Source organism: Cricetulus griseus, assembly GCF_003668045.3.
Source record: "Cricetulus griseus strain 17A/GY chromosome 1 unlocalized genomic scaffold, alternate assembly CriGri-PICRH-1.0 chr1_1, whole genome shotgun sequence".
NCBI lineage: Eukaryota > Metazoa > Chordata > Mammalia > Rodentia > Cricetidae > Cricetulus > Cricetulus griseus.
Window position 1 is genome coordinate 69,180,310 of NW_023276807.1, and position 19,633 is coordinate 69,199,942.

Here is a 19,633-nt window from a genome sequence, read left to right on the forward strand (position 1 = left end):
GGAACTAGCTCTTGTAGACCAGGCTGGTCTCAAACTCACAGAGATCCACCTGCCTCTGCCTCCCAAGTGCTAGGATTAAAGGCATGCACCACCACCACCCGGCTCACTATACAGTTTTGACTGTCCTATATAGACAAGGCTAGCCTTGAATTCACAGAGGTCTACCTGCCTCTGCTTCTCAAGTGTTGGGATTTTTAATCCCAATAGTAGAGTTTAATGTTTTTTTCTTTTTTCTTTTTTCTGTGTGTATTCAGCTGTGCAGCCATCACCAAATCTAACCTTAGAACACTTTTCTCAGACACGATTAAGGCTTGTAACCATTACCAGTCGTCCTCCTGTCCCCTACCCCAGCTCTTGAAAACTGCTCATCTACTTTATCTACAGGCTTTCTTACCCTGGCCAATGTACACACACAGAACATGAGAGCTGGGACCAGGATTTACTGCTTGTTAGTTCTTGGATGTTCTGTCCTATGTCTGTGCCACATTTTATTTATCTGTGGGTGGTGGATGTTTGGGTTGCTTCCATTTCTGGTTATTATTAACAAGGCTGCTCTGAACACTTGCATGAAAATTTTTGCTCAGAGATAAGTGTAGGGGAAGCTGTAGCCACACCTTCTTAGGGGTTGGCTACAGGAGTACCTGAGCAGGCTTGAGAGGGCGTGGTCAGAGTGAGTAGGGGGACTGCGTTTCGTTTTCGGTTTCTCTTTGCTTCTTGCTGTACAGACTGCTACCACCGGCTGGCTGGTTCGCTCTGTAAGTAAGGCTTTTCCCTATTAAATACCCTTATATTTCTACCTGACTCCGTATTGGTAATTTCCCACTATAGATAAGTTTCCAATTATTTTTTCCAAGGAGAATTTATGGGTAGTTCCCTTCCTTCTAGAGTGCTGTCCCCTCCCTCCCTCCCTTTCTTTTTTTCTTTCTTTCTTTCCTTCCTTTCTTCCTTTTTTTTTTTTTTTTTTTGGAGGTAGGATCTCACTATCTCACTATGTAGCTCTGGCTGTCCCTGAACTCACTATGTAGACCAGGCTGGTCTCAAATTCACAGAGAGATCCAACTGCTTCTGCCTCCTGAGTGCCGGGATTAAAGGTATGTGCCACCATGTCTGGATGCAAGCACACTTCTCCCCACTCTTGTCATACCACCTCACACTTGCTAGGATCGAATGGGCTTTGGTGACAGTTTTGGTTCTTAACACTGCTGGGGATTTTGCACAGGATCCACTGTCAATGTGTGGAGGAGGTGGGAGGAGGTCTTGTAGGCGTGATTGGCTGTTTTCAGCTTCCAGCTTTGCATCCAGTTTCTGGATGCTGAGGCCTGAGAGAGCCCCTCCTAGAGCATGTTGCTCTAAGGTGGACTGCTGTCCCCCAAGAAGGGCCCTTCTATTGTTACTTATTTGATACTTCTGGGGATGGACTCAAGGGCTATATGCTCTGCCACTGAGCTTCATAGCAGCCCCCCCCCTTTTTTTTCCCTTCGAGACAGGGTTTCTCTGTGTAGCTTTGGAGCCTGTCCTGGAGCTTGCTCTGGAGAACAGGCTGGCTTCGAACTCACGGAGATCTGCCTGCCTCTGCCTCCCGAGTGCTGGGTTAAAGGCGTACACCACCAACACTTGGCTCTCTCTTCATGTTTTTAAAAGACATTTTAATTTTTTTAAAAATTTTCTCCATTTTGTGTACATTGGTGTCTTGCCATGAGTGTTGGGTCCCCTAAAACCGGAGTTTCAGACAGTAGTGAGCTTCCATGTGGGTGCTCTTAACCACTGAGCCATCTCTCCAGCCCTGATATTTTTTTCTTGAGATAGCGTCTCACTAAGTTCTCCAGGCTGACCTGGAATTCATTCTATATCCCAGTCAGGACTGGAACTTTCAAGCCCTTGCCTGCATCCTAAGTAGACAGGGCTACAGGTGTCAGTGCCATGCCTGGCTCATTTGCTTGTTAATCAGTGTGAACTGTGCAAAACCATAGGATTCATCAGGACATTTTCATCCACACACATGTCACACTTTGATCATAGTTGTTTATCATGACACACATGTATGTGTATATATATATTCATTCTACATATGAGAGATCATGTGATATTTGGATATTTGCCCTGCTGAGTCTGACTTATTTACCAAACACAGAGACCTCCCCATCTGAAGCCACATACCTTTAACACCTGGTTCTCCAGGCATGCCCTTCAGACCAGGCACTCCAAAGAACCCTGCTTCTCCTTTGACTCCAGGGAACCCTGGTCTTCCTTTGAGTCCCAACATGCCCTGGAAGCCATCCATTCCAGGTGACCCTCGATCGCCTTTGGAGGAAGAAGGAAAGGTTAGTAGAGACCAAGAGTTGGGACATGTCAGTCTCCTGCATCCTTGAACTGTGGCCATGTCACTCACATGAGAGGCTGATAAGTCCCTTTTCCTGAGCAGGGATTTCTGGGAAAACCACTTTCTAAGAGCCATGTAGGGCCCATCTGTATGCAGATAAGAGTGACAGAAGTCAGGTGGATGACACCATGAAGGTGGCACAGGAGAAGGGTCCCATGAGGATTTGGAATGGGCCCCACAGATGAAAGTGACCCCAGTACTGTTCCCAGCTTGGGCAGATGCCAAGGGCTGTGGGGAGGTCATCAAGGTACTTCCAGCAACTTCCACCCATGAAGGCTCACTTGCAGTTGTTTCAGTGTGTGTGATGAATTCAGTTCCAGAGACCAGGTGTTCGATAAAGACACCATCATCCCAGGGTCTGACCCTGTTTTCAGCAGGTTTTGTCTAGAACCTTCCTTGTGTTGATAACCTTAGGGAAACCACCTTTTGGGTAAGGTGACAAACTGGCTTGCTGAGGGACAGTAAGCAGCATCAGCCAATCTCCTAGGTTCCTATGGCTTCAGGCCTCCAGCCAGCTCTGGGTACCTCTGGGATAGCTGCTTGAGTCAGAGTGTGACCTATCTCACAGCCCCAGCACAGGAAGTCCTTGCCTGACATCACATTTACCTTTTTGCCCAGGGTTGCCAGGCATCCCCGCCACTCCTTTAATTCCAGGGCTTCCGGGATGACCACGCTCGCCTGATATGCCGACATCACCTCTGTCCCCAGACAGACCTTTCATACCAACAGGGCCAGGGACACCGGGCTCACCAGGTTCACCTCTGTCTCCAGGCAAACCTGTCAGAGAGAGAGAGAGAAGCAGGATTAAAGGGCATGGGGCAACCCTTATGATGTGTTTGAGAAGATGAGTTTCCTTGGAGGAAAACAGAAAACTGTCCCGACAGAGATGAGACCTGCAGGGATAGACTTCCTAGAGAGGTCACTGTGAAAAAGCTGGGGTCCACCATGAAGGGAGAGTCCAGTCTGGCTCCCCGCAGGAATAGCTCCTTGCCTCCATAAACAGTGTCCTTCTGCACCCACGGTGATGGCACGGGGTGCAGCAGGACACTGCCAGCTTTGACAGGTACAAGGACCCAGGATTGGCCAAGAGCCAGAGTGTTAGCAGAGTGACTGGTGCTTCGGTGGCCCTGCTCCTTCCTGAGTCCCTGGCTCAATCCTGATTTGGAGAACTATCACTGTCCTCCCCCCACCCTATGCACTCCCTGCTGCCCAAGCTCTCTCACAGCAAGGGGCTGGTGGCCTTTAAATCCCTCCCTGACTACATTTGTCTATTTTAAATCTCCAGTGGTCCCAGCTCAGTGTCATCACCTTCTACCCTCCCAGACCTCTCCTTCAAATATGCTCCCAGCCCAACCCTTGGGTGCTATTGACTCTGTTCTGGGTGCCCTGTTTCTTATGTGTCCTCTACCCACTCTTGTGCCACCTGCCTCCTTCTCAGTGCCAGGATCTTCCTATCTGCATAGCCTCTGAAATGTGCAGCACCCATCCCTCCAGACTCTGCCTGCCTTACCCTGACCAAACACAAGCTTGTTCATGAGGGAGACCATAAATCTTGGCTCATTTAGAGACTGGCTTTTTTTTTCTCCTGGATCTTTATAGACCATGTGTGGAACTAGGAGCTGGTAAGCCCCTGGGAACATGTTAGCAGAAGGCCTAAACTTCCTTCTCAGCACTTGTCACTTTGTAAAGCCAGGCATCAGCGTGGCATGCAGGAGAGCTGGTTTCACCGGTGGTTCAGGCAGCAGCTTTGGATACAGACAAAGCCACATATTGGGACCCCCGAGGCTAGGGCACCAGGAAAGGCCTGGTTTGCAAGAGGGTCTGTATGCATAGCTGATTGCCTACAGGGATGGTGAGGACCTTTTGCAAAATTACTGCCCAACTGTGGCAAACCAGGAACTACAGGAGGATTAGAGATTTTTTTCCGGGTTTAGGAGTAAATATTCCACTAAGAACTTTCTCACTTGTCAGTGTATGCCACCATTAAAACCTTTATATGTAAAAAAAAAATTCTTAATGAGCAAAACAAAAAGCTAGGAAGCCAGATCCAATGGCTTACACCTACAGTCCCAGCATTTGGGAGGCTGAGGCAGGAGAATTGCTTGAGTCCAGAAGATTGACACCAGCCTAAGCAATGTGGTTAGAGTGTGTTTCATAAAATCACAACAAAACAAACTTTTGCTGGTCCATGAGATGCAAAAGCCTTGGGCCAGCTTTGTGTTGAGTGCCCTGGGAGAGCTAACTGCTCCTGGGTCCAGAAACTCACCACAGTCTGTCAGTACCCTGTGGGCAGCTCCAACCCTGACCACTTGGGAGAGCTGTGGGTGGAGAGAGCAGCTCACCACTGTTTTGTCAGTACCCTGTGGGCATTTCCAACCCTGACCACCTTCCCTGCTGCCACTCTGAATGTCTCCTCTCCACATCAGAGCAAGGGTTTTGAACCTTTGCAGTGAAGTTTTCTGTTTTCTCTAAGGAAATCTCATATAGGCCCTCAACATACACAACAGGTGGCCAGGCTGAGCTGCCCGCTCTGGCTGCTTAAATTCTTTTTGACAAAATATAGGACCTGTTTTTGGAACCCCTTGCAGCTCTTTGGGGGGGGAGTTCCTTGGAAAACAGTTTGATGAATATCCAGGAAAAGACCATGTTAGGTTGGTTGTTAGCATCAGTGAGGGCTCCATGTGTTCCTGAGTGCCAGAATCTTACCTCTAAGGCCCAGGGATCCTGGCAGCCCCAAGGGCCCCTCTCGGCCAGGAGCTCCTGGGAATCCATCTTGTCCTGGGGGTCCAGGTAGTCCTGGCTGTCCTGAAGGCCCTGGGAAGCCTGGCTGACCTTTAAGCCCTGGAATTCCGGGCATCCCTTGGCTTCCTGCAGGGACCAGAGACAAGAGCTGTGAGACCATCTCTGCTTGGTTCAACATAGACAACCCCTATTTGGTCAGACTCAGTCTATAAATGTATCAACAGAAGTCAGTCAGGATGGCAGGAAGCCTTCACATTACAAGGGAGAGCTAAAGCCACAAAACACGAGAGCCACAGCGTCTTGAGTGTTTCCTTCTGTCTTTGCTCCTGTGTGAGTATTCCAGGAAAGAGAAACACACTTGGTGCTGCACTGTAAATCCTTCCTTAGCCTAGCTCTTTCAGTTTGGCAATATCAGCATTTAGCCACATTTAAAAATATTCCTGATGCTTGGGCAGATAGCTCAGTGGCTGAGATCTGGCATTGTTCTCTCAGATGACACAATTTCACTCCTGTGTCACTCCAGCTCCAGGGGATCCGATGCCCTCTTCTGGCTTCCTAGTGTACCTGCGCTCATTTGTACCCTCCCGCAGGCACACTCACATAAACATAATTCGAAATATGAAATAGATATTAAAAATGTTTTCTTGGCAAACACAGATGGCGGTGGGAATAAAGTGTCCAATCATATGGACACATGGGGTGTGTTCCATTCCCTTCCAGCAGCCGCCCTTTCTCAAGGCAGCACTGTGAGGAAGAGTGTGGGAGTTTGGTGCACACAACACTAGCCATTCTTTTTTGGTTTTTTGAGACAGGGTTTCTCTGTGGCTTTGGAGGCTGTCCTGGAACTAGCTCTTGTAGACCAGGCTGGTCTCGAACTCACAGAGATCCACCTGCCTCTGCCTCCCAAGTGCTTCGATTACCAACGTGCGCCACCAACACCCGGCAACACCAGCCATTCTTAATGCATTGCACTGAGTTACTGCAATGACATCAATTCACTAATCTGCCAATGTCCCCCAACATTGCTCCTTACACTAAGGCTGTAGCTGCATGCTTTTGACTACTGATAGCACTTATTGCTCCCCGCCCTTGTTTTTTGGTAGCTTTATTCTTTGGACATTTTGTTGTTTTCCTTACAGATGTTAGTCCTCCTTATTAGATGGATACCAACAGTCTAAACTGCTGAATTTTCCTTTATGGACCTAAGTTCACTGTTCAAACTTTGATTTTGTTTTTAACGTGTAGACAATTAGCATGTTTGGAAATGGGATACATTTTGGCATGATGTGATATCAGGCATGTGAGTTCATGTAAGTGCATGTGTACACATGCAGTTTTTTTCTCTTGGTTGCGTTTGATCTGCTCCACCCTGCCCAGTGACTAGATACTGTAGGCATCTATTGTCTTCCGATTTCTTCTTTAACAGTTGACATCTGACCCCTTATATTTGGACATTTCCTCTTTGTTTATTGATTGACTGATTTGAGTGTACAGGGCCAGGCTGTCAAGAACTGTGTATTTAATCATTGAACCCATAGCCATGCCTCCAGATGGACAGTGGGAGGAGAGGCAGGGGACAGATGCAGAAGGGACTGGATCGAAGTCAGGCATCCTGACTCTTTAGTGACTTATCACAGGGAGAGGGAGAGTGAGCAGGGATTTGCAGTGAGAGGGTTGGACACAGTGGCTCAGGCCTGTAACCTTAGCACTCCGAGGGCCAAGGCAGAAGGACTATGAGTTTGAGGCCTGCCTGGGCTACATGGTGCGGCTGTCTCAAGAAAATAAATGAAGAAAAAGAAGAGCATTTGAAGCTAGCCTCCCCGAGGAGCACAGATGTAATGCTGGCTCCCTGGCACCCAGGACATTCATTTTTCAAATTTCTGTCTTTAGAGTGAAGAGCTGGTAGGGGGAGGGGTAGGATGGCTCATGGGAAGGTAGAACCTTGCCAAAGCAGGAGGCAACATGGTGAGCTGGGGAGTCCCCAGAGAACATCAGGCCCCTCCCTGACAAGCACTTCAGGTCACAAGTGATCAGATCACAGGCAGAGGCCCATCCAGCAGTTTCTGGGATGTGTCCTTCCTAATTTTCACACCAACTACAGGTCTGAGGAAAAGGCGGCAAGCCTGCATAGTGAGCAGAGGACCTAGAGCATAGAGATTCATGGGTCTGTTTGTGAAAGGTGTCAGGGGCATTGTCTCCTGGCCATGAGGGGTTAATGTGTTGTTAACACTCCGCAGCACTGAGTGAAACTAGAACAAGACTGAATTCTCTCACATGTGCACTGTGGGCTTCTAACCGAAGCCACTGAGAGAAGGGCGTTGCACTCACCCTTGGGGCTGCAGTGCAGCTGGGACACACCCCTCTATCTGTCAATTGACTCACCTGTGACTCCAGGGGGTCCTCTTTCTCCTGGAGGTCCTTTTAGCCCAGGGTGTCCTGGTAGTCCTGCATCTCCCCGGGGCCCAGGTTGGGCTCCTAGGACTTCTCCTGGAATCCCTCTGTCTCCAGGGGGTCCAGCTGGTCCTGGAAGTCCAGTGGGGCCTGGGAGTCCATCTGGGCCAGGGAGGCCTGTAGCACCTTTGGATCCTCGGGGTCCCATGAACCCTAAAACACAACAAAGGTGGTACCTTTAGCCACAAGTCTGCATTGCCAGGTTCTGAGATAGTGTTGCCAAGAGTCGAGAAAGATCCAGTGTGTGGTGTGGTGGCTTCAGGGGGTTATCTCTGTAGCCTGAGGGTCTGCCCACTGCCCTCTTGGAGCCTGGGCCTCTCAATGTCATTAAACCTCTTTGATTTCCTTCACTATCAGCTTTGCTGTGTCAATACATGGATGGAATGATGAAAACAGACCCTAACACCTAGAGATTGTGGTCAGTGGCAGTGAGTGGGAAAGCCATGGACTGTCACGGGGACATTCTGTGTGGCACTCATGAAGGACCTCAAGACTGTGTGCTTAATCTTTATGACATGGTGTCTCACTGTGTATCCATGGCTGGCTTAGAACTCAGTATGTAGACCAGGTTGGTCTCGAACTCACAAAGATCCACCTGCCTCTGTCTCCCGAGTGCTTGGATAAGAGATGTGCACTGTGTGCTTCTCCTTAACTATCTACACATTTGGACTAGAGAAATGCTGGAGAGGTGGCTCAGTGTTTAAGAGCATGGGCAGCTCTTGCAGAGGACCTAGGTTTGATTCCCAGTATCTACCAGGTGGTTCACAACCATCCTTAACTCCAGTTCCAGGGGGTTTGATGCCCTCTTCTAGTCTCTTTGGGTACCAGGCATGCATGTGGTACACATACCTACACGCAGGCACGGAAGGCAAATACTCTTACATGTTAAAATAAAACAAAAGCTTGGGAGAATTAGTGAAGCACACCTTGGTATTTCCTGAAATGATGCGGTCACTAGGGTACTGAACTAATCGATATTTTAATTCCTTTATGGATTAATAACATAATGGCATTATTGGGAGGCGGTGAAGCTAGGATATGGGGCCTAGCTGGGGAAGTAGGGATATGTTCTTGGTGGCTATATCTTTCCCAAGATCTTCTTGTATTGCCCCTTTCTCCACTTCCTGGCCACCATTTCGTGAACAGCTCACCCCAGAGTGATGGATGGACGCCTATGAAGCCATGAACTAAGATAGATTCTCCCCATTGTGGATTGTTTTCTCGGGTGTGCAGATCATGCAAACCTAACTACAGGCCGGTAGCCAATGGTGACAGGGTTGTCTATATGTTCAGAATACTCTCAGAAGAGGACAGCGCTAGGATGTTCACTGTCTACTGAGGGACATGTCCCCTGTGTCACGTCTGCTGCTCTCATCAGATCTCTGCAGCAATCCAGCATGTCAATAGTTTAAAAAAAAAAGGTCAAGGATTTTTAACTTCTCAGGAGCATGGACAACAGTTATAACAGTTATGGAAGATAGCTGAGCTATGGTGGACCTGATCACACACATGAGCCAATTCCTGAACATGAGGACACAAGTCATTTTGACTCACCTGGGGGTCCTGGGAAACCTTCACGACCTGGGTCTCCAGGAAAGCCCTTGAGCCCTGGTGCTCCAGTATCTCCTGGGAATCCTGGCATTCCTCTGATGCCTTTGACACCTAGACACCCAAAGAAACCACAGCCATGTCAGATCCCCTGAGGACCAATGGGACATGATCCAGCTTCACTGTGAACCAGTAAAGTCCATCATGGAACTCGGAAGTGATGAAGCTGGGGGCAGCAGCCAACATAAGATGGTTCTTGCTATATGTTCCCCAGGCAGAGTAACTTTCTTTCTTTCTTTCTTTCTTTCTTTCTTTCTTTCTTTCTTTCTTTCTTTTTTTTTTTTGAGACAGGGTTTCTCTGTGTAGCCCTGGCTGTCCTGGAACTTACTCTATAGACCAGGCTGGCCTCGAACTCATGTGGATCTGCCTGCCTCTGCCTCCTGAGTGCTGAGACTAAAGGTGTGCACCACCACCACCCAGAACCATGTACATTCTGTATGGTATGCTTAACAGCTAGCTTCCCTGGGAAGTGACCGCAGTTGTAGCTGCCTTGAGATGGCAGGACCCCATTGTGTTCAGAGATGAGCAGGCTTGCAAGGCCAGTGGAAGGGAAACCCCGGGTGGGAAGCAGAAACCTCAGGCCATGACATGAGGCCTGAATATTACCTGTGGGGCCTGGGGGTCCTGGATTTCCAGGTGATCCTGTGGGACCTTCACCGCAACCTGGAGACAGAGGAGAGGTGGGTGAGCTGAAGTGATGGCCATGCTGAGGCTCACTCCCTGGATACTATCGTGGTCAGAAGCAGCTGGGAAGACTGGCTACTACCTAATGTCCAGATAAACCCTTTGACCTAATTACTGCTGGCTCCAATGCAAATAAAAGCAGAATTCCATCATGTAAAGAAGTCAAAATATGGGCCAGAGAGAGCACTGACTGCTCTTCCAAAGGACTCAGGTTCAATTCCTAGCACCCACATGGCAGCTAACAATTGTAACTCCAATATCTCACATCCTCACACAGACATACATGTAAGCAAAGCACCAATGCAAATAAAATAAATAAATTATTAAAAAAGAAGTCAGAATATTAGCATAAGGTGCAAATGAAGTCAATTTAATAAAAAATGGGTATGTGCTGGCAAATACCATTTTCTCACGGGGACAATAGCTTTGACCCAACCAAATCATCGTAAATCCCCACAGGTTCCTGGGGGACAGGTTTCTTCCATCTGAAAACATCCGTCAACAGATGGACACATTTTGTAGTTTCTAAAGAAATTCTGTGATTTCGTTGTGAATTTGCAGTGTTCAGAGTCAGCCACCATGATGAGTTGCTCTGAGCAGGTGCAGACTTATACATGTTGTCAAGGTTTGGATAGGAACGGCCCCCGTAGGCTCACATGTTTAATGTGTGGTCATTATTAGAGGCACTTCTTGAGAGAGATTGGGAGGTGTGACCCTGTTGAAGTATGTGTGGCCCTGTTTGAGGAAATGTGCCACTGGGGGTGGGCTTTGGGGTTTCAAAGGCTCAAGCCAGGCCCAGTATTGCTCTCTTCCTGCTGCCTGCAGATCTGAATTTAGAACTCTCATTTATTTCTTGAGCACCATGTCTGCCTGTGTGCTACCATGCTTCCCGCCATGATGAAAATGGACTAAATCTCTGAAACTGTAAGCTAGCCCTCAATTGAATCTTTTATCTTCTAAGGGTTGCCATGGTCATCGAATCGCTTCATAGCAATGGAACTGTGACTAAGACACTGGGGCTGCAGATGCTCCTGGGGGCCCAGGATGCTGCTCAGCTGGCCTCTCTTCTGAGTGTCCTGTACTAAAGAAAGGAGTCTTGCAAGCATGGCTATTCTAGGAGCCCTTCTTGCCCATCTGCATGAGAACACAGGCCAGGATCCCATGGGACACTTGCCATTGAGTCCCACCCTTTACCATCCAGAGTGGTAACACAGTCTAGAGATACTTGCTCTCCATCACCATACCTGGCTGAATGATCACTTGCTGGCCACCTCCAATAGGCCTTTTCACACCTGTGTCACAATCTGGAGAGGCACAAACAAAGGAGGAGGCAAGGTTAGTACCAATGAGAGTCACGGACTTACCCATGTGTGTGCAGCTGTCTGAGTGTGCATTTGTACAGGCGGTGCTGGGGAGGTTGGGCATGGGTGACTTCATCTGCCCAAAGAAGTTCCACATTCCAGCTACCTAGCAGAGGAGATGGTGGTCCCGAGGAGACTGCAGTGCACATCTGTTCCACGTGTTGTGGGTAGATGTGAAGTATGATACTCCTGTCTGGTTCCCCGGGCACACATGCATGGGTGTAGAGGAGTAGGGGTCACAGCCTTGCTGACTGTCCCAGAACTCAGAAGGATAAGTGTAGGAGTCATTCATACCCAATTGTCCTGGGGCTCCTGGAGGACCTGGAGGACCAGGGTAGCCTGGAGAACCTGGAAATCCAGCATCTCCAGGGAAACCACGCTCGCCTTTCGGGCCTGGTAAGCCCTGTCCTGGAGGACCCACTTCTCCTGGAAAGCCCTTGGTTCCGGGCAAGCCAGGGGAACCTGCATCTCCCGGAGGGCCTTTGATACCATCACCCTGTAAGAGAACCCCAGTTACCTTCAAATGCATACCAGCATCAGAGTCAGCTTCCCAATTTCCCTCCCCCATTTTGCTGGAATTCTGTGCCAAGAACAGGAGAGCTGGGAGGAAAATGTCTACACCAGTGACAGAGTTGAGTTAGATTTTATAGCCTCACCAACTAGCATGGTGGAGGGCTGGCCCAATGGACACACATTTATACTCAGGACCACAGGCACAGGAGCTCCAGCCCGTCTATTAGGATTAGCATGTGTGATGTGTCTATTGTTCACAAAGGACAGCACAGCATTAGAGGAGAGGGAGCTGGTTGGATGAGGAGGAGCCGTGTGCTCTTAGAATAAGGGGAGATTACAGGATTGCAAAGAGGACAGGGATCTTGCCCTGTGGTGATGATACCAGCCAGGTGGGAACACTTGGGTGGGCAATGGAGGGATAAAAGTAGGGAGTGGTGAGCTCTGGGCAGTAGCAAGGGGCAATGCTTACATGGTAGCACCCAGTGGGGCCACAGTGTCAGTCCTATATATAGCTAATGAGACGCTGATGGGGGAATTTCCTTCTGTATAAATGTTTCTCTTATTGGTTAATGAATAAAACACTGTATGGCCAATGAGGCAGGAAGATAGGCAGGACTAGGAGACAAGGAGAATTCTGGGAAATGTAGGCAAAGTCATCATGTGAAGCCGGGGAAGAGGGGATGCACCAGGCGTTCTCCGGTAAGGCAAGACCACATGGAAATACACAGATTAATAGAAATGGGTTAATAATTAAGACAGAGCTAGCCAATAGGAAGCCCAAGCCACCGGCCAAGAGTTTTATAACTAATATAGCATCTGTGTGTTCATTTGGGGCTCAAGGGCTGCGGGACCAACTGGGACAAAGAACCTCACATTACAAGATGACGCTTGCCCCAGCATGCCTGCAGAGTTGTGGATGAAAGGGGACTTCAGGTGGTAGGTAGGCAGGAGCTGATGAGAAGTCACCCTGCCCATGATGTCACTTTTCTCCTTTGCGTTTATAGGTAAGCAAGTGTTATGGGAAGGTCAATGGGCCATGCTCTCTTTCTGTTTGTGGGGTCCTCAAAGTACATGTGTGTCCATATTTTAGCCTCTTGTGTGTGTGTGTGTGTTAATAAAGCATTTCACAGGGCTATCAGAGATCATGGGGTGGACCAGCACAGACATAGGTAGATGGTGTGTTTGTATTTGTGTGTGTGTGTGTGTGTGTGTGTGTGTGTGTGTGCGCGCGCGCGTGCGCGCGTGCGCGCGCAAGCCAGTGGGTTTTCTGCAGGTACACATTTTGTTCTTAGCTTACATCTAGAGCAAGCCAGGTTTGTGAACACTGAGGGAGACCACCTCTTTCAGATCTGCTCTGGGAACAGAGCAGGAGGACTATTTCCTGACAACGCATGGATTTCATTCTATAGTAGACCATGATGGGTATTTCTCTACTCTTTGTTCACCCTGGGCTTGACATTTAACTTCAAACACCAGTCTTTAAAAATATGATGTCTGTTGACTAAAACAGAATGGACCTATCTATCCTGATCACTGGGTGGGATGAGTGCCAATGCCAAGGCTATGACCCCTCAATGTGTAAAGAGCGTGAAGGTCTTGATGAGTGGGCGGGACTAGCGGCACCATGACAACTGCTTACCGGAGGACCAGGAAGGCCAGGGAATCCATCCAGCCCATCACGACCTGGGACACCATCATCACCTTTCATCCCATGGACACCTGGGACACCTGGCTGTCCTCGCTCACCTGGGAAAGATTTGCACGTGAATTTACCCATCCAGGGACCCTCAGCTTGTTAACTGAGCCAAGAAGTACTCAGTTGCAGAGAACTAACCTTTGGTTGTGACTGTTCTGGAGTCTCCCTTTATTCCCTTGGGTCCAGGAATTCCAGTGGGGCCTGGGGCTCCCTGTGGGGAGAAAGGATCTTAAGTTATACAGTTTGTGGGCAATCAATCACCGGCTCGAAAGAATTCTCCACAATACCAGAAACACCGCATCGGGCTTTGGGAAGGTGGTCGCTAGCTGCAGTGCCTCTCCCAATGACTAGCTTGATTCTGTGGATAGTAGAACTGTGAAGCTGACTTTTTTTTTCTCTAATAATTAAAATGAACAAAAATAGCTCTAGGTGGTTAGAGAGTAAAAGCCTAGAATCTCCATACTCAGAGAACAATGCGTGAGCCTGCATCTTCGGCATGCACCGGCAGGAGCTGGGGATAGATGGGTTTTCAGATGTTTGGGACAGCTGAAATGTGACACAGAGCTCAAAAAGGACCCAGTATGGATTCTTAGACTCAGTAACTTAGAGAAGCACTGACCTAGAACAAGGTGGCTTAATTCGAATCTATACTTGCCAGAATCCAAACAAGTAATAAACCTCTGGGACAGAAGGTGGGACTGGTCATTTATGAGACTGGAGAGATGGTTAAAAGGACTCAGGTTCAATTCCCAGCCCCACATGGGAACCATTCACAACCATTTACCCCACACATGTTTACAAACATCTGTAACTACAGTTCCAGGGATCTGATGCCCTCTCCTGGCCTCTGTGGGCACTGCATGCATGTGGTGTAAGCTCCTCCCTCTCTCTCTGCACATGGACATACAGGCAAAGAACCCATACACCTAAAACATAAATAAATCTGTAAAAGAAGACATGAGCACTTGCTATCTAGATGTGATGAACCGAGAACAATAGCGTCTTTTGCAAAGTGAGGCTGATAGCGTGGAGGGCAGACATTTTACCGCACAGACTCTCAAGAGGTAGGCTGTGAAATCGACTGCAGCTCCACAGGGTAGAAATGGTCTGGGATTGGACTTTAGTGTATGAGGCATCGCTTCATGGTAATGTCATGGTTAACTATTTGCAAGAGTTTGGGACTCCTGAGTGTTGGTTTAATTAAATGGAATTTACACGTACTTGTGGACCACTTCATGCTAGAGAATTCCATGGGAACTTGACTTATTGAGTTAGTTCTCGGTAGAGAAAGGAAACACTTCTGGTGTTCAGTACAGCTGCTCACACACAGATGGCGCTCAGTAGATGTTTACTAACTGAATCTAGTGCTTCAAGCACTGTGCCAGGCTGTACAGCACAAATACTGAAACTATCCAGCCAACCAGCCTACTAACCACTGATTCTCTATCCATCTGTCCATCCATTTGTCCACCTATCTATCCATCCCTCTATCAGCCAATCAACCTATCTTATCCAATGAACTAGTCAAGTGGACAACTACCCATCCTATTTAGATAACCAATTACCTACCACTTTTCTCCATCTCCTAGTTATCCATCCATCCAACAAGCCACCTAGGCACAATCTCTCTCTCTCTCTCTCTCTCTCTCTCTCTCTCTCTCTCTCTCTCTCTCTCTCTCTCACACACACACACACACACACACACACACACCATACTAGGGGATCCTTTTACATAGGGTTGTACACACAGACACATACTACTTAAGTTCAGGACAGCAAACACAACCAGAGGCTGTCGGAGAAAAGTCTGCTGGTGTGTGTGCAAAGGAGGGAAGCAGGCATACCTGGGCTATTTATAGGTTTCAGAGGTACCACATGGGATCCATTTGGCCTCTAGGAATGACTCAGGTGAACAGCTGACTTGATTTTCCAGAGTGAAGTGTATGGTTTTCACTTCATGCTCTTTTCTGAACAGGTTAACAATGCTTTAGACTTAGAGGGGTACTGTCTTTGAAACGTGTGTGTGTGTGTGTGTGTGTGTGTGTGTGTGTGTGTGTGTGTGTGTATACATGTGTGTCTGTTTGACAGGCTCTTCCTCATGTAGCCGAGGCTAAACTCAAATTTATGATCAGGCTAGCATAGTCTTTTGCACTGAGATAAAACAGTTTCTATTCTTGTGTGGCTTAGGTTCTCTTTCACACAGAGTTGGATTGTTGACATTGTCCTTGGCCAGGTGCTTCAATAACTTTTTCCTCTATTTCTCAAAAGATAAATGATAGGACAGTCAGCTGTTGTGCTACATGCCTGTCATCCCAGAATACAGGAGGATTGCCAGGGATGGAAGGCCAGCCTGGGAGACACAGTAAGGCTGTGTATATGTGTATGTGTACATGCCACATGGTGGTGTGGTTAGTGCTCCACCCTTGCAGGTTAGTGCTCCACAGGGTGGCCATGCAAATTTTACTCTCCCACCTATACGACATGGACATTTGGGCTGTTTCTACTTTAAAAAAAAAAAAAGACTCATATATATAATGCTATTTCACACACTGTGCAGTTCCCTCCTGCAGCCTGGAAGGGGAACCTCTAGGTTCTGTGATAACTTCATGTCTAACGTTGAGAGAATTAGAGACTTTCTTCCAACAGAGGAAAGTTTCAAACAGCACTCTGGTGTGTGAGTGAAGAGTCTGGCCAGTCTCAGGTACCTGCCAGCAGCAAGGTAACAGTGACCAGCAGGGGCTGCTGTTTTCTCACCTTGAATCCTGGGAACCCAGGGATACCGTGCAGGCCTGGGTCTCCTTGGTCCCCTTTCTTTCCCAGTTCCCCATTGACACCAGGAGAACCCTTGGGTCCTGGCAATCCCGGAAGACCCCCGATGACCTGGCCACACTGGCAGTCTCCGGCTTCACCTGTAGTGAGTGGGAGAGGGATGTGTATGTTAAATGGGGCTTGGGATGGCAGAGGGAGAGGAAAAGTGAGTAGGGCTGGTGGGAGAAGATTCTGCAGGTTAGACACCAAGTGCTGGCATTAAAGGCATGCACCACCACGTCTGGCTTCAGAGGTGTCTCGGGTGGAGACTCTAATCAGAATATAAAGTGTTTCATATGACCTGCACACAGCCCAAAGTTAACTTCATCCAACAGTTTTGGTGCAGCTGTTTGGACTGTGACCCAGTATATGATGCTAGCAGTGGAATTTTCCACCTGCTGTGTCATGCTGGTTTTCAGAAAGTTTAGATTTTGGAATATTTCCAATTTCAGACCAAATGCCCATCCTTTACCTTCAAAGAAATGAATGAAAGGTAGGGGAAGGGTCAACATTTCAAGGTAAGGTGACATGGAGGGTAGATTGTGGCTGGCATCCTCACCTTTCCATCCTTTCTGTCCTCGAGCCCCTGGGAAACCGGAAGGCCCCGGGTAACCCACTCTCCCTTCTGATCCTTTCAGGCCAAACAGGAAGCCTAGGAGAAAATACATGGGATGAGAACATCCGTGAGAGACAGCATCAGGTCCAGCACAGGCTCTCAGCCAAGTCTACCCCAGCTCCCTGGAGCTCTGGTTCCACAACAACACCTTCAAGGACAGCCACGTGTCACAGCCCACAGGGTGGAACAGAGACTAGAGCTTGCAAATTTAGCTTTTCCATCATGTGTCATGACCAATGTCTTTCCTTCTGAATTCTCAATTCAAACAAAGATCTTGGATTTTCAGTCACGTAAGTGGAATTTTAAAATGGCTACATATTCCTGTTCTTCCTCAGTGACCCCACCCACCACAAGGGAAACACTCCCCGCCCCCCAAGAGTTAAGACAACCCCAGCTCTTTATTCTGTCCTCTTTAGGAGTGGATGCACACCTGTGCTCAGACCTTTTCACCTGTCCCTTTACTTCTCCATGCACACATGAACACACATGTGGACACACAAACATGTGAGTAACTAACGGGTGTCCTCCTGACTAATTGGTACTAGGCATGGTTGACCTCACTGAACAATCTTGACCTCTAATTTTCCTCTTCTAGGCCCCTTTCCTCACCAAGGGTCGGAGGATTCACTGCAGTGCCCCTGTAATTGCACATATGTGTATCAGATTGACCAGATGAGACTAAGGCTACACAACCAACCCTGAGACCTTCTGGACGACCACCATCTGGTGGTAGGTACCAGGGTGCATGGCTGGGCAGCTGCTCCTCACTGTCTTACTCTGTAGCCCAGGTTGGCCCTGAACTTAAGATGACTCTTGCATCTCAGCCTCCCAAGTGCCAGGATTACAGGTATGAACCACCAAGCCTCACCTCTGTTAAACCTAGTAGTGCTCAAAGCCCTAACAAACACCTCTAAACAAGCTAGATGCAGTGGCTGTACAGGAAGTAGAAGGGATACGAAGCAGCAACTTCAAAGGCTCTTGCTCTTGGACAAGGAGAGTGGGATGGTGTTTGAGAGAGCTCCCGGGGGAGCAGAGGGTTGTGAGAGGCAAGTGAGTGCTGTTGTGTGTAACATGATCTGGCTGCATATAAACACAGCCTCACTCGTTCATCCATCCATCCATTCATCCACCACGAGCCAGAGCCTGAGCTCTGCCAGGCAGCAAACAAAAGTGAATTTTCAGATTATGGCCAGCACTGTTCGAAGGCATCTGGGAGTGGCTGACTTAGAATTAGTGGTGTCCAGAGAGGGCTTCCTGAGGGAGCGATACGAACTGCAGCTGACAGAGGGAAACTGGCCAGGCAGGGAGTTGGAGGAATAGCCACAAACAGGATAGCATGACCAAATGGCGCCTTAACAGTAGAGAGCCATGACCAGAGGATGTGTAAAGGGGACCCAGAGGGTTGTTGGCATGGAGGAGGGGAGTGGACCTTCTTGGGCTTTTATTCCTAAGGGCAAACAAGACCATGAAAGAGCTATAAGGAGAGAGGCTGCACCATACATGGTCGGCTCAGTGTGGAGAGTGAGATGCCCAGACATTCCTGGGTCCTGACTTAAGCTCAGAGGCTATGGGGGAGCAAGGACATCAGGAAACATGTTGGGCAGGAAGTAGCCTGGGAGGGTGGAGATCTGCAGCTCCACGCTGGGTATTCTGAGGTAAGGTATCCCTGAAACCCAGTGCCGGCTGTTTCCAGTGAGAAGTTTCATATGTGTAGTTCAGAGCTCGGAGGAGTGTCTATGTTTGTACCAGGCTACATTCCCATTGGAGAGTTTATCTAGGCACAATGAGGATAGAAGTGGCCAGAGAGAATTTCAGGGCTGCATTAGCTACTAGAGATGGGGGTGGGCATGTGTGTGAGACAGCTGCAATTTTAGGGTCCACTGAGAAGTCCTACAAAGTGTCCTGAGAGATGAGAACAATGGGCAGGCCTCATGGAAGGGAAAGAAGAGACACCTGTGTGACCCCTCTAGGAGCTGCTCAGGTCTGGATTGGGCTCTAACCTAAAGCTTCCAGGTGAGGAGAAAAGCAGCTGGTAAATAGAGGGATTCGTCACCTGGCCTTTAGGAACATTGCTATTTAAAACTGGAGCCATGTGGGGGCTGGAGAGATGGCTCAGAGGTTAAGAGCACTGACTGCTCTTCCAGAGGTCCTGAGTTCAATTCCCGGCAACCACATGGCTCACAACCACCTTGAATGAGATCTTGTGCCCTCTTCTGGCCTGCAGAGCACATGCAGGCAGAAGACTGTATACTTACTAAATAAAATCTTTAAAAAAACACAAAAAAACTGGAGATGTGTCATTGAAGACAAAGAGGGATTAGGAGGTTTAATAAGGCCTTCACTAAGGCACAGAAGAGCCATCTGCCCCCCCCATGCTTCCCTCATTAATTTAATTCATTCATAATCTCAACAAGTTCTTTGGGTTGTGATCTCAACAGGACTTCCACAAAGAACTGAGTCAGCTGACTTAGAAGCGGCTCCAGCAGAGCCTTTCACCTCAAATGACAGCTGGCACCAAGGTTTGCTCTTACTCTAGTGTGAATGACTAAGCATTCAGGCTCCCAGCAGCCTCAGCACACGAAACAAGGATCAAACACAGTTCCTGAAAAAAGACTCCAAAAATCTCAGTTCCGAGAACCTGAACTCTGTGGAAGTGCTGGTTCCCAGTACTAAGTTACAAGGTGGATACTTAGCTGTGAGACACACTTCCAAAGCCAATGGTTGGCTACTTTTCACATAAGAGGTTGGTAGAAAAACAGATGGTAACAGTGTGT

At 48.4% G+C, this 19,633-nt stretch overlaps 1 protein-coding gene across 2 annotated transcripts in view; it reads right to left on the bottom strand.

Annotated features, from left to right (window-relative positions):
* The window catches only part of Col4a2 (collagen type IV alpha 2 chain), a 138,838-nt gene that overhangs the window by 13,180 nt on the left and 106,025 nt on the right, over positions 1-19,633 (bottom strand). For both annotated transcript variants that reach the window (XM_027387877.1, XM_035452393.1), the window contains exons 21-32: positions 16,803-16,895; positions 16,190-16,344; positions 13,574-13,646; positions 13,379-13,485; positions 11,521-11,722; positions 11,110-11,169; positions 9,788-9,844; positions 9,128-9,235; positions 7,505-7,726; positions 5,087-5,248; positions 2,987-3,157; positions 2,158-2,301 (exon numbers count right to left, since the gene is read on the bottom strand). In XM_027387877.1, the coding sequence (XP_027243678.1) occupies positions 2,158-2,301; positions 2,987-3,157; positions 5,087-5,248; positions 7,505-7,726; positions 9,128-9,235; positions 9,788-9,844; positions 11,110-11,169; positions 11,521-11,722; positions 13,379-13,485; positions 13,574-13,646; positions 16,190-16,344; positions 16,803-16,895 (1,554 nt within the window). The remainder of the gene's footprint in view (positions 1-2,157; positions 2,302-2,986; positions 3,158-5,086; positions 5,249-7,504; positions 7,727-9,127; positions 9,236-9,787; positions 9,845-11,109; positions 11,170-11,520; positions 11,723-13,378; positions 13,486-13,573; positions 13,647-16,189; positions 16,345-16,802; positions 16,896-19,633) is intronic.